This window comes from Aythya fuligula, chromosome 19 (genome assembly GCF_009819795.1).
Source record: "Aythya fuligula isolate bAytFul2 chromosome 19, bAytFul2.pri, whole genome shotgun sequence".
NCBI classification, from domain to species: Eukaryota; Metazoa; Chordata; class Aves; order Anseriformes; family Anatidae; genus Aythya; species Aythya fuligula.
The window spans coordinates 5511981-5535234 of record NC_045577.1 but is presented as its reverse complement, the minus strand read 5'-3'; the positions used below and the strand labels follow the sequence as shown (position 1 = coordinate 5535234).

Sequence of the window (23254 nt, the reverse complement as noted above, 5' to 3'; positions counted from 1 at the left end):
TCACTGGGGCTCTGAGCAAACACGGCGCCGAGGGGTGGTTGCATTTGCTGGCTGCCCTCTGCAAACAGCCTCTCCTGCTCCGTGCCGCGGCCCCCAGCACGCCCCATGGCCCCGGTGGCCTGTGGCCGGCCAGCGTGTGGCCACCTCCCTCCACCGCCCCGCTGCTCCCTGCCACGGGCACCTTGGTCAGCCTTGGGCACCAGCACGGTGGCTGTCTGGGACCCCAGAGCAAAGGATCCGAACAGCTCGGGGTGGGGAAACTGAGGCAGGGGGTGGTGAGGTCAGAGCTCGGCAAGCTACGGACTGCACGGGGTCGAGGGTGCTTTCTGCTCAGTGTCGTGCAGCTGTGGTGCTCTCCTGACACCAAACTCAGACTGCAAGGTGTGAAGAGGGTTCTGTGCACGCCAGTGCAGGCTTTGGTGATGGTGATGGCATGTCCTTGTGGCTTCGTGCGCGCTCTGATCCGCTGCAGCCTTGCAGCACGCTCGGGCAGTCCATATGTGCATCAGCCATGATGCTTTCTGTGACCTGGAAAGCTCCAGCTGGTGCATGCAAACCGCTCTGCCCCTTTATTTCCTAATTAATCTAAGCATTACAGGGAAAGGATTGAACATTTTACATCCCCTCTATGACCACCAAAAACATCAACCTCCCTCAGGGCCCCGCTGCTCGGAGGCTCTGGAGCCAGGGCCTTGTTCTGCCCCATCCGGAGCTTCTCAGGCTGCTCTGCTCCACGCATGCTTCGTCTTGCTTTGTTCTGGGTCTTTTCTAACCCAAAGGCCGTGTTTGTAGTTAGGACATGCCGGCGAGACAGCTTGGTCCCATCAGACAGCAACACTTCACCACGGGCAGGAGTTTTGACTTGTTCGCATCTCTTTGGTTACTTTGCTGGGCTCTCTTTAACCAGAAACTGGTTTTGTCTTTAAAAAAAAAAAAAAGGCCAGGCTGTTTTGGGCTAATTCTGGATCAGCTACCCCCTCCTCCCTTGGCTGCTATTCAACCCCTTCCTGAACTGGGACAATTTGGATGCAGCCCCTGTACGGCGTGCATTCAGCACACACATGGGGGTGGCTCCTGGGACAGTGATGCCACCAAATGCCACGAGCCCCCCCAAACTGCCACGAGTCCCCCAAACCACCACAAGCACCCCAAACCCCAGCCTTCAGGCAGTAAACTCAGGGCTCGCGACGCTGCCTAGCCCCAAACTTCACCAGCCCCTGACCCAGCCACGGCTCCACCCACCCCAAATTTCTCCCCCAAAGCAGAATCCGGCCCTTCAGAGCCGCCTTTGAGGAGCCTGCACCGCCTGCGCCTCCTGCCCAAACAGGCCCTAATTTTGGGGTGAGTCCTGGGCAGGAGGCGCAGGGACTGTGAGAGCCTTGGGGCTGTGAGAGCTAAATGAAAAGTTTTATTTTCCTCCCCCCTCTAGATGAAATTTTTTGGTGTTCCCACCTTCGCTTTGGGCTCTCGGGTCTGGCTTAAACGCATTTTAATTCTGCTCGTTCAATGTGACTGCTGGGAACTCCGGCAGGAGGGTCAGATGTTCGCCGCGCTCGCTGTGTTTGCTTTCTGGCACCGAGCGAGCCCTGCAGGCTGCGAGCCCCTCCTGGCCCCAGCCGGGCTCTCTGCTCTCCGCCGAGCGCTGATCTGGGGAGAAAAGTGAGAATTTCCTTCCGTTTCGAATTCCTCGGCTCCCCCTGAGTTTTTCTTCTTCGGCGGAGGAGCAACAGCGGGTAAGAGCTCGGTCGGGGCAGGGGAAGCGCTCAGCTGGCCCCGCTCACCCCCGGTTCTGGTTAATGTTTTCACGGCAGCGGCACGGAAGAGGAGGAGGAGGAGAGCATCGGAGGAAGGCAGGCGCCCCACGGCCATCGCGGCAGGGAACACCACTCGGAGCAAGCGTCGCCGGTGAGTGGAGCCGGCGAGCAGTGGGGAACCCCGCAAGGAACTCCTGCGGGATATCCCGGGTGGGATTTCCCAGATTTGTAGGGCTGTGGGGTGGCTGCACAAGGATCCTGCAGGAGCGAGGTCTGTAAAAGCCTCCAGCTGCAACTGGTGTAGGGAGAGCGGTGCCACCCCATTACAGCCTGCTGTTTGTGGGGCCGCGGCTGCTCCAAAGCCAGAGCAAACCCCGAGCCACGTCCCCGGATCCCAGGCACGGGGCTGGAGGACTTTATCTGTCCCCGTCCCCGCCAGCAGCCATTGCACTGCCCTCTTCTGATACAGAGCAACCCCTGCTCCTTTGTGGTGCCTCCTGAATACACAAACAGACATTATAAAGGGGGTGGCTTCTGTGGGCTGGGAACAGGCGCAGGAGCTGCCGTGACCTGTGCGTTTCCAAGCTCCTTTTTTTTTTTTTTAAGCTGGGCCCCACTGCAGGGTGCCTGGAAGCCTCCCCGGCTCCCTTTGGGGTGCGATTCCTGCAGGTGGGGGTCCACGGAGCCTGGCTTAAAGCCTTGCCCCAGGTCCCCCCCGAGGTGCCGCTCAACCCGTTGCGCGGCACCACGATGCCACCACGGGTGCCACCAGCGGTGACCCTCTGGCAGGGCCCCCCCTGCCCACCCTGGCGAGGTGTTTGGGGGCTCCGCAGGTCGACATGTCCTACATCAGCTGCGCCTTGCGGGCGGCTGCCCCCCGCCGCCTGCCAGCCCCCTGGAGAAGCCCCCGGCCCTTCAGCAACGCCGCGGGGCCCCCGGCGGAGAAGAACGTCCCCTACCAGAAGACCCTGAAGGAGGAAGGCACCAAGATTACGGGGCCCAGCCGGCCCCTACCGCCCTCGGCAGAGGTGGTGGTGGTCGGGGGGGGCAGCCTGGGCTGCCAGACCACCTACCACCTGGCCAAGCTGGGGGTCACCAGCGTGGTCCTGCTGGAGAGGGACCGCCTGACGTCGGGCACCACCTGGCACACGGCTGGTGAGCTATTGGGATCGGGACCGGGGTGTGGGGGGGGGGTTACACAGGACCCCACTGCTGGGGATGGGTGGATGGAGCCCACCCACGGCACGGGTGGGTTCTGGGTGTGCCTGGGGGGGTTTGGTTTTAATCGTGGAGAATTTCAGGGTTCTGCTTTTCCATTTGGCACAACTTTCCATTAGTAAAACACACCCCATTTTTTCTCTATATATATTTTTTAGTAGGATCAGAGAATAACTAAATAGTTTATTTCCCCTCTTACTTATTTCCACTCTTAAATTATTATTTTTAATCCAATTTCTTTGGCAGGGAGAGGGGAACTAGGCGAGTTTAATTCAACGCGCATTGTGGGGTTTTGTGTCTTTTTGGGGTAGTCCCCACCAGAAACCCTGTTCTCCCATTCATTTAAAAATCAAAAAAAATCAAAACCAATAATTTGTAGAGCCCCGAGGTAGCCACGAGATGGAGCAAGTGCCACAGCGGGGTGACACCCACCGAGCGGGACGGTGGTGCCAGGAGGCCCCCAGAACTCCTCTCCCTGGGGTTTTGGGGTGATGGGGGGGGGTCAGGAGGGGATGCAGAGCCGCCTGCCCCACTGCCGGGCTGTCCCCCACCCAGGTTTGCTGTGGCAGCTTCGTCCCAGCGACGTGGAGGTGGAGCTGCTGGCGCACACGCGGGACGTGGTCAGCCGGGAGCTGCCGGCGGAGACGGGGCTGCACACGGGCTGGGTGCAGAACGGGGGGCTCTTCATCGCCTCCAACAAGCAGCGCCTCGACGAGTACAAGAGGCTCATGTCGGTAGGGAACGGCCCCCCCGGCGTCACCCCCCCAGGACATGGTGGCCTCCTGGTTTCCATCAGGCTGATAAAATCAGGCAAAATGCTGGCCAAGCAGGCAGGATGGAATCCAGCTGGCAATTTTCGCCCTTTCAGATAGCGGTAGCATTATTTTCGGGGTTGCACAGGCAGCTCGAATAGGAATATGGGGTCATATGGCCCTAAAATCTGTGCAGACCTTCCCACTGCCCTGGCTGGAGGGCTTGCCTTGGGGCAGCGATGCACCTGGGCCATGCAGCATTTGGGGAGCTAAACATGTCCCGGTGGGTTCTCCAACTCCCTCAGAAGCATGGGATGAGCCAAGGCTCTCATTCCCTGCTTCTTTTCCCAATTTTCTTGTCTGGCTGGCAGCTGGGGAAGGTGTACGGCGTGGAGTCCTACGTCCTGTCCCCAGCGCAGACCAAGGAGCTGTACCCGCTGATGAACGTCACCGACCTGTACGGCACGCTCTACGTCCCCAAGGACGGCACCATGGATCCCGCCGGCACCTGCTCCACTCTTGCCAGAGCAGCAGCTGCCAGAGGTGCTACGGTAATTCCTAATTAGCAATTACTAATTAATGCCTGTTGACCCCGGGAGGAGTTTTCAGCCTCTGCCTTCCCCAGCTCCTCCTTCCGCAGGGAGCAGAATTGCTCCTGCAGGGTCAGGGCTTTGCCCTGCAAAAATGCTGTGCTCTTTGATGGCTTTTGGGGTCACAGAGACAAATATGGCAGGGACCATAAGCTCAGGGAAAATCCAGGGTGAAGAGAAGACCTCTAGGAGTGAGATGAGGCAGAGCCCAAGGCAGGTTCCTGGGTTTTAGGGTCACGTAACACAATCCCCCCATTGAGGTGAGGATTGCTGGCTCATCCTAGGCACATCATGGGCAAGGCACATCAATAATGAGTGTCCCCTGCAGCTGTGGGTGCGCAGAGGTGTGGTTTTAGGGTGGAATTGAGAGTAACGCTGTTTTCAGTAGTAAGAGTAATAACTGGAAAGGAAGATGGCTTTTGCTGTAGCGAGGTGGGGGTTGGCCTGTTCTCCCACGTGCCTGGTGACAGGACGAGGGGGAATGGGTTTAAGTTGAGCCAGGGGAGTTTTAGGCTAGATGTTAGGAAGAACTTCTTCACTGAAAGGGTTGTGAGGCACTGGAACAGGCTGCCCAGGGAAGTGGTGGAGTCACCATCCCTGGAAGTCTTCAAAAGACGTTTAGATGTAGAGCTTAGGGATATGGTTTAGTGGAGGGCTGTTAGCGTTAGGTTGGAGGTTGGACTCGATGACCTTGAGGTCTCTTCCAACCTAGAAATTCTGTGATTCTGTGATGGCCAGGGCCAGAGCCCTGCCCAGCCTCACCTTTCCCGCTTTTGGGGCTGGATGTCGGGCAAGCTGGGACATCCCAGCCATGACCCTGCTTCTCCTCCCTCTCCCCCAGATCATAGAGAACTGCCCCGTGACCGGCATCCAGGTCAGAGCCGACGATTTTGGGGTGAAGCGGGTGCACGCGGTGGAGACGGCCCACGGGACCATCCAGACCCCCTGCGTGGTCAACTGCGCAGGTACGGGGCGGCCGGCGGAGCCGCTCTGCTTTGTGCCACAGGGGCTGGGGTGTCGGGGGGCTGCTCCGTCCCCTGTCCCCCTGCCACCCCCCGACGGGCTCTGTGTCCCCACAGGGGTTTGGGCCCGTGCCCTGGGCCAGCTGGCGGGCGTCCACGTGCCGCTGGTGGCGATGCATCACGCCTACGTGGTGACCGAGCGCATCGAGGGCATTCAGGTGGGTCGCGAGGTGGGACAGCCCCCCCCAGGGACCTGCAGAACCCCCCCCTACCACCACACTTCACATCCCCCTGCACAAACCTGGGCCAGGCTCTGCAGGCACCCTGCGGCTCCTCCTGGTAGCCGATTGCCTGATCAGAGCCAGATTTAATATTTAACCATGTTATGACTCGCAGATAATTTTATTATTATTATTTTTCTCGGTAGAGTTGTTGGAGGGTCTCTGGTGTGTTTGGTGTCTGAAAGCAGCATCCGTGAGGATGCCAAACAGTCTCTGAACCAGCCCTGGTCCCCCCCAGGCAGAGCTGTAGCTCTCCAGGCGTTCCCAAACCAGCTGCAGAAATCTGTTCTCGCCTTATGGCTGCAGAGAAACACTCGGAGTTCTCCTGGGCACCGTTCAGGTGCCAAGACTCAGAGAGTAACACCTGCCTGAGTTTCCATCCCACTGACACAGGCTGTGCCTGAGCCGGCAGTCCCCGAGGCCCCATTTTAAGAAGGGACGATTCCAGGGATTGGGGTTCTGCCCCAGTAACTCCTCTGGGCCGTGCAAGCACGGCGAGGAAGAGGATTTGGGGAGGAAAGGCTGCAGCGTGCAACCCTCTGGGCCTCCTCTTCCATCCCCCTCACTTCAATCCCCAGCTGGGCTGGGGACACGGAGGGTGATGAAGGCTGGATGCAGGCCGGGCGCCTGCTCACCCTGCTTGACTTCTCCCATGGAAATGGGGCCACGTGTGGGGCCTGGGGGTCCTCTCATCCCCCCCTGACCCCTCTGTCCCCCTCTCCACTGCAGAACATGCCGAACGTGCGCGACCACGATGCCTCGGTGTACCTCCGTCTCCAAGGCGATGCTCTCTCCGTGGGCGGCTATGAGTCAAACCCCATCTTCTGGGAGGAGGTGAGCACTCCCTGGGGTGGGGGCAGGAGGCTTTACAAGGAACCCATGGCCTCAGGATGGGTGCAGAAAGGAGCTCCCCGTGTCCCCGCTCACGTAAAGCCCATCCTGTGGGCAGTGACCTCGTGGCTGGTGGGGAGAGCAGGGCTGAGCATCCCCTGCGCCCACCCTGCTGGAGGCATGAGGCACACGGGTGTGAGAGGAGATGAGGAGGGTGAATAGGGCTGGGGGGACTTTGGAGGCCACCGTGCCACCCCTGGCCTGCCGCAGGGTCCCTTTAGCCAGGTGCCTTAATTCAGGCTCTGTCCCAGCCCTTTGGCTGCATTATTTTTTGGTTTTCTGGGGCAGCGAGGGTTTGTCTTTCCATCCCGGGGAGGAGGGACTCTGCCAGGGGACACAGAAGGAGGTGAAGATTCCCGTTCCTGTGGTCCCCAAGAGGCTTGCCCACCACACGCAGGGGACACAAAGAGCTGCAGAGAGCCTGGGTGGGAGCTCTTGCTGGTTTTGAACCTCTGTGCTTGCCTGGGCTGCTCATAAAACCCCAAGAGATCTGAGTCTGCGGCCTCAGAGGCTGCCAGAGCTGAGAGTGCCACCAGCTGTGCTCTGTTTTGTGCCCTGATTCCCATTTCCTACCTTCAGGTATCCGAGAAATTTGCTTTTGGCCTCTTTGACCTGGACTGGGATGTTTTCACGCAGCACATCGAGGGTGCCATCAACAGAGTGCCGGTGCTGGAGAAAACGGGCATCAAATCCACCGTCTGCGGGCCCGGTAACGCGGCGGTGGCAGCATCGTGGCAGCTGTGCGCCTCCACAAGCATCTTGTGGGACATCCGTGGCTGCCTCACGGCTGGTTTGGGGCTGCACCCCCAGCACCTGGGGGCTTGGCAGGATCAGGGCCTGACCCAGGAGCGGGCTTGGGCACAGCAGGAGTTGGTGCAGGCTGGAAATGAAGGAGCAGAGAAAGCTCCTGTGCTTGGGCTGCAATGGTGGCGCCTTCCTAGGGGTGGCACCCCAGGCTAGCTGCAGGAAGAGGAGAGAGACACGTTTTCTCAGGCAGTGTCTGCTGCTCTTCTGGGATTTATATGATTGTTTCAACCTTGAGATTCCAGGTTTCTGGGGTGCTGCCGTTAGGTTTGCACCCAAAGCAAGATGCAGAGTTAAAGGCAGCAGCATTGCTGTCCTGCAGCCCCGGTGGTGATGCCGCCGTTGAACCCAGGCCCTGTACGGTTGGTTTGGCCGTGAAATCCTCCACACGCTGAAAAAAAATATCTCTTTTTGCTGAAGCACTTAGAGGGAAACCCTGGAGGCCCTTGGGGACGGAGCTGGGCTGTGCACAGAGGGAAAGTAGGGCATGTTGCTGGCCCCGCAGCGGGTAAAACATGGCTTGTAAAGCTGGGGGCCATGGCCCTGGGCGCTGATGTTTGATTGAACTGCGGTGTAAGAGGAGCTGGTGGCCTCCAGCGGGGAGCTGACAGCTTATAGATGTACGGCTGGTGTTTGTAGCGCAGGGGGGTAACCTCCAAAGGGTCAGCGCTCCTCCTCTGCTGGATTTAGCCGAGCTGCTGCTCTGCTCGCGACAGCTGAGTCAGGCTGGACTGAAGCAAATAACAAACACTTGTTCTTTCTGCTCTGCTGTAAGTATTTCACCAACAGAGCAGCTCTCCCTGCTCGGAAACCCATCCTTCATAGGGGGAGCTGCCTGCTGCTGAGGCCAGGGGTTGGGGGGACCAAGCCGGGCAGAGGTGCAGGTGCCTCCCCTCGCTTTTTGCACGGTTGGACAAATCACCTCAACACAGGGAGCACTGCACGTCTCCATCAGGGTGTTTTCTGCACTCCCTAGTGTGGGATTTGCACCAGGCTGGGGCTAGATGGGGAACAGGGGCTGCCCGCCCGAGCTGGCATCAGCACAGGAGCCTTGGGCAGCATTGATGGCAGCCCCTTAGTTGTGCCAAGCAGCTTAAACTCATGAATTTTCCCAGCAGAAATCAATGAAGGTGAAAAATAGCAATGGCAATGAAATACGGCCCGGCTGCTGGGGATGTGATGGGCGGGATGGGATGGTGGGGGCTCTTTGCAGAGTGCAGGGCTGCGAAGGAGCTGCCTTGTGCCACCAGCCTCTGCTGCTGGCAGTGCTGTGTGTGTGCGTACATGTACACGTGTGCAAGCTTCTAGAGGAAATACACGGATATATCCGTAATTATATGCTCTGGGAGCAGGAGCAGGATGAGGCCAGCTCATGATCCCTGCTCCTGAAGCAGGCGGTGTGTCCCAGGACGCCTGCCCTGGCTGATGATCCCTGTCTCTGCCCCCCAGAGTCGTTCACGGCCGACCACAAACCGCTCATGGGGGAAGCTCCAGAAGTCCGCGGCTTCTTCCTTGGCTGTGGCTTCAACAGCGCTGGTAAGGGACGGTGAGAAACACCTCCTCGTGCATCCCAGCGTGGGGCACTTGGCCTCACGGCCTCATTTGGGTCCTTGCCTCTCCCGCAGGGATGATGCTGGGAGGCGGCTGCGGGAGGGAGCTGGCTCACTGGATCGTCCACGGGCGGCCGGAGAAGGACATGTACGGCTACGACATCAGGCAAGGCTTCTCTGGCACCCATCACCTCTCAGAGGTCCTGGGGATGGGTTTCGAGCACCCATGGGTGCTGGCATCAGGACCTGATGTCCGGTGGTGTCCGTGCCACAGTCCCTGTCCCCCCGAGAAGCCAGAATCAATTACGCCCCATGGCTTTAATGAATTTACACCTGGGGTTTATCTCATTTGCCTCATTCCGCTTCTACGCAAACAGCTTCCAGCAGATGCGAGGAGATTGCAGTGATGAGAAAGGACAGGGTAATTGCGTTTGGGTTGTGTTGTTGTTCAATTAGTGCTGTGCCTAATCCTCTAAGTTAATCATCGGGGGTAATGTTTTCAGCTGGAGATAGATTACCTTCCCTTCTCCGCAGCACGACGTGGGCCGCGAGGTTTCGGCGGTGCAGATGTTGGCTCCGTAATTGCTTTTGACTTGCTCGATTGTGTTTGATTGGGTTTGGGCTTTCTTATAGGGCTGCTAGCGACAGCAACAAGCTTGCTGGGGACAAAGCTGTTAAAATCCCATTGTTTTGATGGCACTGCTGGTAAACCACGCACAGAATCAGCCTGGGAAGGGAGGAGGTCGGTGCTGCTGCTGCAGCAAAGAGAGAAACAAGCGGGTGGACAGGGACAGCTGTAGGGTCAGGAGCCTGGGTTGGGGCAAGGCTTTTACACACCTTCCGTGCCACGCTGGCTCCAGACACTGCAGATTTTGCTTTGCATTAACATACCGGGTTGCAAAGCGGGCAGCAGCCCCATGGCCCCGCCGTCCCTGCCGTGGGGATGGGGACGTGCAGCAGGAGCTGCTCTGCCCGCTGCTGTCCCCTGGGGCACCACGGCCACGCACATCATTGGGGTTTTGTCCTCTCGGTGTCTCGCCTTTTCTGGAGTTGTCAAGCTGATGTCAGTCCCCCTTTTTTCCTTATTTATTTTTAAATTTTTATTTTGGTGATGATTACTGAGCTCCTCTTTAAATAACTCCTTTTTCTGCACATTTAAATATTTATCCTCTCAAAACGCTCGTTTGTAAATATTTCATCTGGCAGCTGCTGCTCCTCTCGCTGCTGTCAAAATGCAGCGTGTTGGTGATGGGGCCGGGGCTGGCGGGTGCCCGGCGTGCCGGTGACATGCTAAGTGTCACCTGCCACGTGTCTACTGACACTTGCCAGGGCAAGCTGTCCCCACGGAGCTGACTCGTGGCTTGCCCACGGCTGCTTTTGGGGCACACTGCTTGCATTTTTGGAGCTCCCAGGTCTTACATGAGGAATGACCCGAAAGTACGACCTGTGAGCAGTGCTGGTCCCTGCTGCCCCTTCGCCCTGGAAAGCCCCAGCCTGGGTGAAAATTTGGGAAACAGCCACCAGCACTGAGCTCAGCTGGGGGCTGGGAAAATCTCCTTTTGGGTGCCTGGAGAAGAGGAAGGTGGGAGGAGGGAAAGGGGCACCAGAGCCTGCAGCGCTCTGCCCTGCCATCCCCCTGCTGCCCGCCTCCACGCTGCATGCACCAAGTGGGGAAGAAACCTGAAAATGACATTTTAAAAGGCCCTATAAATCATGTTTTGTCTTGCCTTTTGCCTGCTGCCTGGCTGCCTTTCTGCAGACGGAGGGGCTCTGGGCAATTTGGGCACTGGTCCCCTGCCAGAGCTGGGGCAGGAGAGATGGCACCAGCTGAGCGGTGACGGTGCCAGAGTTAGGGGGCTCCGGTAACAGCCCCCCAGCACATGCTGAACCAGCACATTCCTTCAAGGAGCTTTTCTGCTTGAAAAAGGAAAATATGTCAAACAAATTTAAAATGCTTTGGGTTTTATTTATATTTCAGTCTGGGGAGAACTGGATGAAAAATGTGAGGAATGTTCATGGCTCGCTCCCTTTCGGGGCTGCATTTAAAACTGGGCTCTGCGAGAGACGCTCTCTGAGGCTGGCCCAACGCTGAAACAGAGCAGAATTAACATAAATTTTCCTATTTTTTTCTTGTTTTCCCCCAGCAGGACTGTATCCAGCTCTGGTAAATCCATCTGGACCAGGGCTGTGGGTTGCACTGAGTGGGCAGAGCCACAGGGATGAGCTAGAGCAGTTTGATGGGCAAAAGATGCGATTTTTGGTTTCTTTGCTCTCCTACCCATAAAAAGGGAGCAGGGATCCCAAATTTACACCACAATAGCTGCAGCCACCTCCTCCGGCCAGGGGGGCCATGCCCAGGAGGGCACCAGGGATCCTAGCAAGCCGATGTGCTTGTCCTGATGTGCTTGTCCTGATGGCCACCCTGTCTTGCTGTGCCCTCCAGGAGGTTTCACCAGTCCCTTACGGACAACAACCGCTGGATCCGGGAGCGGAGCCACGAGTCCTACGCCAAGAACTACTCCGTTGTCTTCCCCCACGACGAGCCGCTGGCGGGGCGCAACATGAGGAAGGACCCCCTGCACGAGGTGAGGAGACCCCAGGGACCCTCCAGGCAGCCCCTGCTTCTGCCAAAAAATAAGATAAATAAATGAATAGATGCATTGAAGCATTGGGAAGGCATGGCCTTAGCCACATTGCTCTCCAAAACAGCGTGCTGTGGAGATGCTTTAAGAGCCTGGTGAGGGTCACCGGGCAAGGGGCAAGTGGAGAACAGAGCTCAGAGCCCCCCAGTGCTCCTGGGGTGGCCCCGTCCTGCCAGGGTGCAGCCTCTTTTTCTGAGCCCCTTATCCCTGGGAGAGGATTCACCTCACAGCATCCCTCTCCCGATGGCGAGCAGAGGCTCGAGCAGAACAACAGACATTCCTCCCCACCGGCCCCCGATGTTTGGTTGACAGCTCGGTTGTTTTCTGTCACCGAGGATGCAATTTATTTTTTAATAGCATGTCTAATAGGCGATGCCCATTTGACTGACAGCCTGGTATTTGTACATGCAGCTCCAGAACATGTGCTGTGTTTTATAAATAGACACTGAATCACTTCTGAAATGTTCAACAAAATCTATTCTTTTCCGAACGGAGGCACCCAACAAAAATATCTTAATGGATCCCTAATTAATTGCGTGCAGAGAGATTTTCCTGAGATTACAGAGGAGGAACAAGAAGGTTGCCATATGAATCTTGGATGTTATTTGTATAATTACTCTTGAAAGCACTGGGGAGAAGCGTGCTGTGTGGATTTAGCATCCCTCGGCCAGCGGTTCGTGTGCCACCGTACAGACTTTGGAGCAGGGCACGGCTGGGCTGCAGGGCTCCTGGCTGTCGGATGCTCTTGAGACAAATACCCTTGTTGGGTGGGCACAAAGATCAGCCAGTCTGTAGGCAGACAAGGGGTTCTGCTCTTCTAAAAGACGACCCACGGAGCTGATTTTGGCTGCTGGTGACCCTTCTTTCCATTTGGCTGCTGACAGCCAGAGCCAAAGGTTTATGAGTCGGGTTTTGAGCATCCATTGGAGGTGGAAAACCTCGGCACCGCCGGCTGAAGCAGGAGGGCTTGGTGAAAAGGGCAGCTTTTAACCTTTCCTTCCCATTTCTCTTTGTCTCAAGTAGGAGCTGCTGCAGCAGGGCTGTGTTTTCCAGGAGAGGCACGGCTGGGAGCGGCCAGGCTGGTTCAGCCCCAAGGGAACAGCTCCGGTAAGCATGGTGCCCAACGTGTGCTGCCCCAAAAGCAGGTGTATTTCCCCCGAATGGGGGGCAGCCCTCAGCTTTGAGGGGGTCTTTCCAGTGCCCTCTGTCCTCCTGCTTCTCCCCCAGGTCCTGGATTATGACTATTACGGTGCCTACAGCCAGGAGCGCCACAAGGACTACGCCTACAACCAGCTGCTGGCAGACGAGTACACCTTTGACTTCCCCCCCCATCACGACACCGTGAGTGTAGGGGGGGTTTTGGGGGGTGTTTCTGTAGCTGGGGGTGTTGGAAGCACCAGAGCCCCTGCAACACTGCAGCCCTGCAAAGAGCTGGTGAGGCTCAGAGGGAAGGAAAGCATGGGCTTGCCTAAAACTGGGCAAAATGTCCCCAAAGAAATGAAGTGAAATGTGTGCCCTGTGCTTGGAAACCTTGGCATAGAGGCCCTGTGAATTTTGTCGCTGCTTTCCCAAAGTAAGGAGCTGAAACCAACTCAGGGAAGCTCAGATCCATCTGCAGTGTTGGCCCCCAAATCCAGATAAACAGCACACGCTGTGGGGCGAGGGAGCCTGCTGGGAAATGGGGGAAGGAATACCCAACTTGATAAAATCTGACTTATTATTGGTAACTCTCGCTGTGGTACTGACATAACGGATGGGACTGGGCATACGGGGGAGCCTGCCAGACGTGCTACATCCAACACCTGAGTTTTTCAGGGCTGTTTTGAAGGCACCAGGCGCATGCTCGGGTGCTGTGTCTCCTTACATAAATGGCTTTCACACGTCTCTCCCTTTGCAGAGTGAGAGGAGCGCGCCACGGCTTCAGCACTGTGTTTGCTTTAATTTTAGATCAAGAACGAATGCTTAACATGCCGGAACGCCCTGGCTCTCTTTGACATGTCTTATTTCGGGAAGTTCTACCTGGTCGGCCCCGAAGCAACAAAAGCGGCCAACTGGCTGTTCACCGCCGACGTGAGCAAAGCGCCAGGTAAAGGCTCGGCCTCCGCCCGTGGGCCGCCGGGCCTCCACTGCTGCCTCCACTGGGAAGTGCCACCTCGAACCAAAACACACAGCGAGGACCCAAAACGGCTTTTATTTTCCAAGCTGCTTTAGCAGAGGGCGTGGGAGTGGTGTGGGAGCGAGCGCTCTGCCCGGCCTCCCCACAGGCCGGATCCTGCTCCTATTTGTGCTGTGGGAAGCGTGCTCTGAGCCAGGAACCGATACAAAACCTAAGGAAAAAAAAAAAAGCATTGCTCCTGTCTCTGGTGCTGGGCACGCAGCACAGGGCACGGCACACCAAGGCAGTGGTGTTTTATTTAAGAATTAGGACACGTTTTGGTGGGGAGGGCTGGTGGGCAGCGGCGCCGTCTCCCCTCCCGCAGGCTCCACCGTGTACACCTGCATGCTGAACAAGCGCGGCGGCGTGGAGAGCGACCTGACCGTCAGCAGGATCAACCCCGGGGAGCCGGGCTCCCCCCTGGCCCCTGCCTTCCAAGGTACTCAGCAATGCAGAACTGGGGGTCTCTGCTTTCATACGAGGGTCACAGGGCTTCACTGAGCCCCCAGAATAAGCTAAAATGCAGTTAAACAGCTAAGCATCGCGGGGAAGAGCACCACAGATGTTAGGATCCGTGCCTGCAACCCTCATTGTGCCCACAAACCAGGCACGTGGCAGCAGCCCCCTGGGATGCTCTCAGTTCCCAGCATCGGGGGGCCAGGGGGCCAGGGTGGCAGGTTCAGTTCAGGGTCCACCAGCAGCTCCTCCATCCCCGCCATGCTCAGGACCATGCATGGCCGCAGGCAGCGGGGTGATTGCATTTCCCTAATGGCACCACCTGGCTCTTCCACCTCCACCCCTGGCTGCCCGTAACCCAATTATCCCCTTTGTGCCGGGGGCCTGCACCGCTCCTCGGTCTTATTGGGTTTCTCCAGCCCTGGCTGGCTGCTCTGACCTCTCCCAAAGCCCTTATCAGCTGCCATAAAGAGGAATTGAAAGGAAGCAGAGCAGCCAGCCCGGGGGGCAGAAATGACATTAGGGAGCAGCAGGGGAGGAGGGCGCCGAGCTGGGCTCCAGCAGCGCTGCCAACGCTGTGCTAGATGCTGCTGTAGTGGGTATCTGGTCCCATTGCACCCTCATCCCATTGGGGATGGTGCCAGCGAGCCCTTCCCACCCCACAGCCCATCCCACATCCCTCTCATCCAGGGCACCCGCAGGTGATGGGAAGCGGATGGCGGAGCTGCTGGGTTTGATGGGTGCCGGAGGAGTTTAATAGAAGCGAGTCTATTTTTCCAATTACAGTAGGTGGCTGCACTTATTAGCGTTATGACAGGTTATCAGAGAGCAATTTCGTCGTGGCGGGGAAGGAAGAGGGGCGATCGATCATGCGATAATCGGCTCCCAAACTGCATCCCTGGGAAGCTGTCGCCCAGGATTAGCAGCGACATGAAATTCCTGCTCACGTTCACACAGATGCCTCCCTGCCTGTCCACCCTAAACCTGGGCCCCGGTGAGGTTGCAGTGGGGGGGGTTTGATTTCACATTCTGGAGACCCTTACTCTTTCTTCTTTCAGGTTTTAAAGGTCATTCGGTTTTCCCTTCGCTAGCTGAGACCCACAAGCAAAATCAGCACGAAGGGCCCCTTGTCCCATTGTCCCAGCATCATTTAACCTCCCCTTTTGTTGAGGTCCCCCCAGGCTGTGCAAGCTAGAGACACCCCCAGCTGCATCTCAGCATCCAGAGACAAAAATCAGCCCCGAGCTGAGCATCACCCCAACCCAAGCCTAAAATGACGCTGGGGGGTTGGGATTTCTTCCAGGGGACGGCTATTACCTGGCCATCGGCGGGGCGGTGGCGCAGCACAACTGGTCCCACATCACGGCGGTGCTGCAGGACATGAAGCTCCAGTGCCAGCTCATCGACTGCTCGGAGGAGCTGGGCATGATGAGCCTGCAGGGCCCGCTCAGGTGAGTGGGGGGAGCACCGTGACCCCCAGCAGGCACCCTGACACCCAGCCCCACGTCCCCTGCTCCTCACCCCGCTCCCTCAGTAGGATTCCCCACATTAGGTCCCGTTTGGAGGGAGAGGGGCGGCCAGCCGGGATGGGACAGCAAGGTTGGGTGATGGCCATCAACAGTGGGTTAGCAAGATACCTCCTTTCACCACGGCCCCTTTGCTGTTCCCCTGCAGCCGTGCCGTCCTCCAAGAAGTGCTTGACACCGACCTGAGCAACGAGGCTTTCCCCTTCTCCACCCACAAACTCGTGAGGGCCGCAGGGTGCACGGTAGGACGGGGCTGGCACGCGAGCTCCCGCGGCTTGTCAAGGCTGGGAGTTTGCAATGGGCTGCTGGGGAGTTTGGTTGTTTTGTTTTCTGCTTGGATGGTTGGTTTTTTGTTGGAAAAGAGCAAAAAGGACAATGGGAGCGGGGTGTTTTCCTCCCCTCTTGCCTGCTCTTCCAGCTGGGGGTGCCTGGGCGCTCTCTGGGCACGGCCACTGGTTTGCAGCAGCGGTGAAGGAACAAGAGAATCCTCCCTCAGATTAGGACGAGCACTGGTGATAGGTTTATCTGACACTCCGGATCCCTTCCTTTTCCTCCTACCCCTAAAAAAATATATATAAAAAGATGGGGGGGGGGGGGGGAGCGATTTAATGCGAGATGTGTCACGGCTCCCTGGAAGGGCTCAGCAGCCTGATGCCTCGCTGCATTTGATCACAGGCACAGTCTGACAACCTTAAGCTTTCCGTTCCAGCGCAGATCATCCTGCGTTTGCCGAGACTTCGGGGCTCACGTCAGCGGTTATGCAAGCGCAGAGATGGCCAAAACCTGGGGCTCAGCCCCACGGGGCCAGCGCCAGGGGACGGGAAGCGCCTTGGGGTGCCGGTGGCAGTCAGCCCCGTTGCGTGCCCCGAGGGAGCTGTGTTGCAGAGGATTTTCTAAATTCAAAGGGCTTATCACTGCTGTCTGACACACGGAAAAGCTGATACATGTTCAGATGTTTGTTTTGCCCAAGACCGTCGCTCAGCAAGACGGTGAGAGAAGCAGGATGTCAGTTTTGTGTTTGTCTGCTTGATGACCTACGCAGTCAATTCGAGCTAAGCCCTTGTGAGTAGAAATCTTGGTTAAGAATGCCCTCTGAGCTTTAGAAACTGATTATATAAAGTAGCAGGATGGTATCAGTTCTCCAAATAGCCAGAATTGGCTTAACAGTGAGTGTAGCATTAAAAAAAAAAAAGTTCATTGTGCTTCTTGACAGCGTTGCAGGGAATAACGCAATTTTTGGACTCACTAAAATTCTTCCCAGATTTAGGGACTCAAGAAAATAACAGCCGGGCACGTGGTATAGCATCAGAAAAGAAGTGAGAAAATTGTCTGGATGTGTTCTTAGCCTTAAATAATTAAAGGCAAAATTAACTGTCCCCTGCCCAGGCTGGCGGCCCTGAGCATCCTCCTGGAGGTGCGGCGGTGAGAGCAGGCAGTGGGAGGCAGGCCTGGCGTATTGGTGAAATTGGGTTAAGCCGCACGCGGACACTTTTCATTTGGAATTAAAGTGGCTTTAATTCGAATGCAGCTGGCTGCTGAAGGGATTGCTGCAAAATCAAATTAAGGCTACTTGAGCTGTGAGGGAGAGCCTAGCCGGGGCTTAGGGCACTTTGACTAAGGCACAGGTTTTGCCTAATTCAGATGAATCCTCCAAAATGTCACCACGCAGGGGCCAAAAACCCTTTTTGTATCCAGCATACGTGAGGGGATGGTGGCACAGGGGACCCGAGGGCCAGCCCTTGCTGCAGGCTGTCCCCCTTGCCACACGTCGCTGTCACCGCTGAAGAGCTGCAATCCTCCCCGCATCCTCCCCGTCATGTCTGTGGCAGGCCGATAACATCTTGTAATAATCCACTTAGCCCTCTGAAAGGTGTATGAACGCTCCTGTCTGCAGGAGCGTGATGGGTTTATTTGCATTTCCCTTCAAGTTTGCAAGAAAATAATCCAGTCCTGCGAGGTAGAAACGGCTGGTAGGAATCATAGGGCTCCTTTTGAGTGCAAATGCCCTGATTTTATGAAAAAAAGTAAAAGGGAGAAAAAGAATAGAAAAGAAAAAGCTTTCCTGCCCTCCCAGGCAGAGCCAGCACCTGAACTGCAGGCATCTGAGCAGAGACAGAAAGGAAAGGAAAGTGAATTTTCAGGCTTGTGAAATGGGTAATATTATACTGGCACAGAATTAAAGGAGAAAACAGAATGTTTTCTATGCTTCGCAGGGCTGCAAAGTGTAGGATTTTTGTTGTAGTTGGTTTTCTAAAGTTATGTGGGGAAAAAAAAAAAAAGTGAGCTCTTTTCATACGGCTGTACTGAAGTGCTCGGTAGTGCTGATGTCGGAGCAGTCACCCCGTAAGCCTGAAGGCAATCCAGGTCAGCGTGCAGAGGATTCAGCTCGTATGGGGGTGTTGCTGTAGCTGTAAGGTCACCGTGCATCCTTTGGGGGGGCACCTTTGGGCCCTCGAAGTCGCCACGAGCATGGACAGGCGGAGGGAGGCTCCTGGGGGCGGCGAGCTGAAGCCCACCCCGATGTTATCGCCTTGCAGTGGGGTTAAACCAAACCCAGCATCTTTAAAAAGTGATCGCTGAGGTTTTTGTGCATTAACTCAGTAGTTGAGCAAAATCAGCTGGAGTGAAAGGAGAAGTCCCGCGGAGCTAATGACTCTGGAAATTACCGATTGGTTTGCGAATTTATATATAGCGTCTCTCATTGTATTTAACAGCAGCGAAAGGACCCCGCTTGAATTTCCCTGCTGGATTGCGGGGTAAAGCTCAGGTTTTCATTTTCTAGAATACTTAAATGCTTTTGAATTGCTGCTCAAAGGCCCCGAAATTGATGCTATTTCATAGCTCCGTTTGAAACCTACCAGGAACGCCTGCTCCCAGGAGACGTTGGCGGAAACCCGCGGGAGAAGCAGAGCCCGGCCCTCGCCTCCCCAACCCGGGCTGTGCCAACCGAGCAGCGGGCACCCAGATTTCCCCTTAGGGCTGGAGAGTTCTCTGCTTCCACCCCGTCAAAAAAAAAAAAAAAAAAAAAAAAAAACATGAATCCAAAGGGATGAACCAGAGGGAAATAGAGCTGAGGCTCCAGGGCTGTCTCCAGGGAATGTCCCCAAGCCTGGGGAGCATTGGGAGTGCAGAGGAGCTTGATGGGGCTATGGGATGGCACGACGCAGGGCACATCTCTGCCTGCCTGGGAGAGAAGTGGGGATATCAGCAGGGTCAGGACATCACGGTGCTGCCCCAGGCTCTTCTGTGGTTCCTGTCCCTGGGGAGCACAGGCAGGGAGGGAGGGAGAGCTCCGAGGAGCACCAAGCTGTCTTCTCATCCCTCTTTGGTGTTTGGTGCATTCAGTGTCTGGCTAATTGGGCTGCCAAGAGTACTGCTCTGGGGCACCGTGTCTTCAAGGGGAACCTGAGCAGCCCCATGGGGTGATCAGGGCGCAGATGGGGACTCTGGGCTCAGCCTTTGGGTGACAGCATGCGGCTGCTGGGTGCACATGGACCCATCCCTGGGGGACACATCCCTGGGGGACAACAGCCCCGAAGTCCCGCTGGGGATAGGTCTCCCTGCCAACAGGCAATACAGCAGATTTGGGGAGATGCAGCGTAAGTGGTGCCCGCGGGCTTTCCTCCGGTGTAGCTGGATCAGCAGAGGGAGACAAAGGCCTGGCTGGTGTGGGGAGCATCGCTGCTGACCGCAGCCTGACCACAGGGACAGCTGGCTGCAGGGTGCAGCACCACAACCCCTGTGTCCCCCAGGGACCCCAGTGACAGCACCAAGCAGGGGGGCACCGAGGGAGACTCGATCTCTGGGCTCACTTGCCTCTTAGCTGTGGTTTTGAGCTGCGCAGCTTTGCTTGTCCAGCGATGAGAAATTCACTCTGAACGTGGCACAAAGACAGAGCAAAGAAAAGCCTTGCACGAAATCAGGATGAGTGCAACGCTGCTGGCCAAGCTGGCTTTCACCCTGGTGGGTGGCGAGGCTGGCTGGGGAGCTCAAGCAGCCCCTGCCAGGCTGCTCAGCCCTGCTCCATCCCCAGGGATTTGGGGGTTTTGTGCTTTTCAGGTCCGTGCCATGAGGCTGTCGTTCGTCGGCGAGATGGGCTGGGAGCTGCACGTGCCCCGGGCAGACTGCGTCAGGGTGTACCGGGCGGTGATGCAGGCGGGCGCCCGGCACGGCATCACCAACGCCGGCTACAGAGCCATTGACAGCCTCAGCATTGAGAAAGGTTTGGGGCTTTTGCTGGCAGCTTTCCCTTTCCTCCTGCTCTGCTTCTGGCTCGGTGACCCAGGCAAATGGGGTTTGCCCAGCTTTGGGGTGCAGCTGGCCCCGTGCTGCTGAGACTTCCCCACCTGTGGGCTCCTCTCGAGGGTGCTTTGCCCAAGGCCAAGTGACCCAAGGGGTGGCCAACAGGCAGGGCTGGTGTCTTGGTCTCCCAAATTGCTCACCCCAGGCTTGCTGGCAAGGCAGGGAGACCCACGCTTGGTTTTGGCAGGGTACAGACACTGGCACGCAGACCTGCGCCCCGACGACACCCCGCTAGAAGCAGGCTTGGCTTTCACCTGCAAGCTCAAGTCCGGCATCCCCTTCCTGGGCCGGGAGGCTGTGGAAGCCCAAAAATCCTCGGGCATCTTCCGCCGCCTCGTCTGCTTTACCACCGACGAGTGAGTACGGCTGCTCGGGGCAGCTCAGCACCACACGTGGCAGGATGAGCACCCGCAGCGCTCCCCATCCAGCCCCCGCACCCCGTGAGCGCACACGGAGCTCGGCTGCCAGCTCGCTCGGCTGTTTTCTGTGCTCTAATTACATCTCTAATTTAAATCCCACCACGTATTCCCCGCTCGGTAGTTAATGGAAGCTGGGAGCGCTGCGACAGGGAGGGGGGAGGCTTTGCAATTCGGGCTGGAGGGGCCTTGGTGAAGGAATGGGGGGGCTGTGGGGCAGCAGCCCCCGTGCCAGGGGGGATCCCCAGCTCACGGGCTTCTCCTCCAGCCCTTTCCCCCTGGCCTGTGGGCTCCCAACCGGGATTTTTCCCGATGTTTTCTCTGCTCTGGCCCCGCAGGAAGGTGCCGATGTTCGGCCTGGAGGCCATCTGGAGGGACGGCCAGGTGGTCGGCCACATCCGCCGGGCAGACTTTGGGTTCGCCATCGACAAAACCATCGCCTACGGCTACATCCGCGACCCCGCGGGGGGACCCGTGAGTACGGGCGGCGGCGCCGCCTGCCCCTGCACCCCAGGCTTGGCAGGGGAAGCGCAGAGCTTCTGCTCGAAGCCATATGCACGAGCACATTGCCATCAGATGGGGTGCGAGACGGGGCACCCCCCGTGCCCCCCCCCGAAGCGACAGCAGCGTGAGACGCGGGGGCGAGCGATGCCACGGCTCGGGGCGGCGATGTCCTCGCCGGTGACGTCCCGGCTGCCACCCCGCCTGGCCCCCGCGTGCTCTCAGATGCTAATTGCAAGCGAGTGTTTAATTGCAGCGGTGAATTAAGTTATTTTACGGGGATCGACTGCCCAGTAGGAGTGCAGCGGGCTCTCAATTAACCCCGCGAGACTCCTGGGGTGTAAATGAGGTGCCCTCATTAAGCGGCGTGCTGCGGACAGAGGTCGGGGAGCCTGTGTGGGGACAGAGGGCTCAGGGTGACGTCCCCGGGGGCTGTCCCTGTTGCAGCACATATGTTTGTGCTTTAATCCTCTGGCTTACTTTGATTTTTAATCCTGTGTCAGCGCGAGGCTCCCAAGTCAAGCAGTGTGGGGTTGGAGGGGTATCTGAAGCCCCCCCGGGGGGACCCTTCCTCATCTCCCTGCTTCAGCACAAGTCAGGGACAGGGACAGGGACATGCACAGAGGGGAACGCAGGACTCGGGGCTGCTCAAATCCTTATGGGGAGCTGTGCAGGAGTGCTTCAGTGAGCATTTAGGGGGGTCAGGCTGTCCCCGTGGGGAAGGCAGGTGCCCTCTAAGGCTGGGAGGTGGCAGCAGGCTCCAGCTGGGCGCTGCAGCGGGGTCTGCAGCCGGTGCCCCCGTCCCACCACAGCGAATGCTTTCCCCTACATCTGGCTTTCTCCTTTCCTTTCTTTTCCCACTCTCTCCCTGCCACATCTCGCTCTCCCGGCCGCCCCCGCCTGCCCCAGGCAGCGTGACGGAGGCGGTGGGATGGAGGTGGCACGGGGACGGTCCCCTCCTGCTTGCGGCGAGGCAGCAGAGCGGTGCTGAGTGCATCCCACTGGGCACGTTGAGTGCTTCTCCCTGCCCGGGTATTTGCCATGGGGAAACCTCTGCCAGCAGTAGGGCCAGCAGTGGGGCCAGCAGCTCTCGGTGCCACGGGGAGCAGCTCTGCATGCAGGGGGCTGCGCTGCGGGGCCCCAGCCCTGGCAGCTGCGTTGTGCCCGCGGGAAGCAGCGCTCATTAAGCAGATGTTAACGTGCAGCCTTAATCTCTCCGCTCCCTGCGATAACTCCCGCTTGATTTACGCCGTGACGGCAGGCGCTGGCTGTGCGGGAGGGGAGCGGGAGCTGCACCAGGACCCTGCCCTCAATTGGGGTGTCTCGGGCACCGGCACTGCCTGGTGCTGCAGGAGGGACACCTCGGGCTTGTCACAGCAGCAGGGACATCCTGGCTGCCACCACGGTCTCCTCCTGCAGCCAGTGCCCAGCTGGGGGACAGCGGGGACCGACCCCACTGGGGTGTGCCATCCCCCTGCCACCCACCCCGTGATGAACTCGAGCTCCTAAGTGCGCTCTGCATTGGATGCTGGTGAAAAAAAAATCCACAGAAAAAAAAAAAAAAAAAAAAAAAGAGACAGAAAAACTGAATTGTTTTTATTTATTTATTTTTTAGCTCAGTGCTTTTAAAAATCTGTTTTCCTCCTCTCTGTGCATCCTCCTGGGATGGCAGAGCTGGGTTTTCTGCAGAAAGCACGGCTGAAGAGCGGGGGGGGGAGCGTCCCCCAGTGCAGGAAGAGCCCAGTAGTGGGGTCAGGGGGGTGGCAGGGAGGGGTCTGCTGTCCCCCAGCACCTCGCAGTGCGTAACGGGGGGGTTTGGTGTGGCTCTGCCCTGCAGGTCTCGCTGGATTTTGTGAAGAGCGGCAGCTACCTGCTGGAGAGGATGGGGGTGAGCTACCCGGCCCGAGCACACACCAAGTCCCCGTTTGACCCGGAGAACAAGCGAGTGAAGGGAATTTACTGAAGGACACCGGGATGGGGATGTGGAAGGAGAGAGCCCTTTGGAGCTACCGACCAAATCCCCAGACCCGGCTGCCCCAGCAGGGAGAGCTGGGCAAACACCTGCAGTGAACTCGTCGAGCAAATTTGGTCCAGGTTAAAGGGGAAGGAATGGAAGAGATTCCAAAGAGCCCAACAGTTTTGTTCCCAGGTTTCCTAAATGAAACAATACCACTAGAGCAATAGTTCTTTCCCGTGGGTTAATTGACCTGAAAACAGTGTTGTGCTTGACTGCAAATGAAATGGTTTCAATTTTTGACTTTGCTGGAAACCCTTTCCCCCAAAATGTAGTTTCATACTGCACGGAAATGAATTTTTTAAACTCTCTCTCTGCCGTTAATATGACTGTCGCCTCCAAATTTGATGTTCCTCTGTGTTCTTGCTGCTCCTGTCCCCGCTCTGACAATTGTCACCGCGTCGTGGCTGTGCCCTGGGGACCCACTGCTGGGGGAGCAG

At 57.4% G+C, this 23254-nt stretch overlaps 1 protein-coding gene across 1 annotated transcript; it reads left to right on the top strand.

Moving 5' to 3' along the window:
* Positions 1 to 1670: 1670 nt before the first annotated feature.
* On the top strand, positions 1671 to 23125 carry SARDH (sarcosine dehydrogenase). The gene is made up of 22 exons (XM_032200293.1): positions 1671 to 1733; positions 1812 to 1905; positions 2588 to 2909; positions 3528 to 3706; positions 4096 to 4275; positions 5156 to 5279; positions 5394 to 5494; positions 6287 to 6391; positions 7028 to 7157; positions 8702 to 8788; positions 8878 to 8968; positions 11246 to 11387; positions 12468 to 12551; positions 12672 to 12785; positions 13392 to 13530; positions 13925 to 14038; positions 15359 to 15506; positions 15730 to 15823; positions 19641 to 19803; positions 20071 to 20239; positions 20638 to 20773; positions 22638 to 23125. The coding sequence occupies exons 3-22, from the start codon at positions 2594 to 2596 to the stop codon at positions 22761 to 22763; spliced, it is 2742 nt and encodes a 913-aa protein (XP_032056184.1). The 5' UTR covers positions 1671 to 1733; positions 1812 to 1905; positions 2588 to 2593; the 3' UTR covers positions 22764 to 23125.
* Positions 23126 to 23254: the final 129 nt, after the last annotated feature.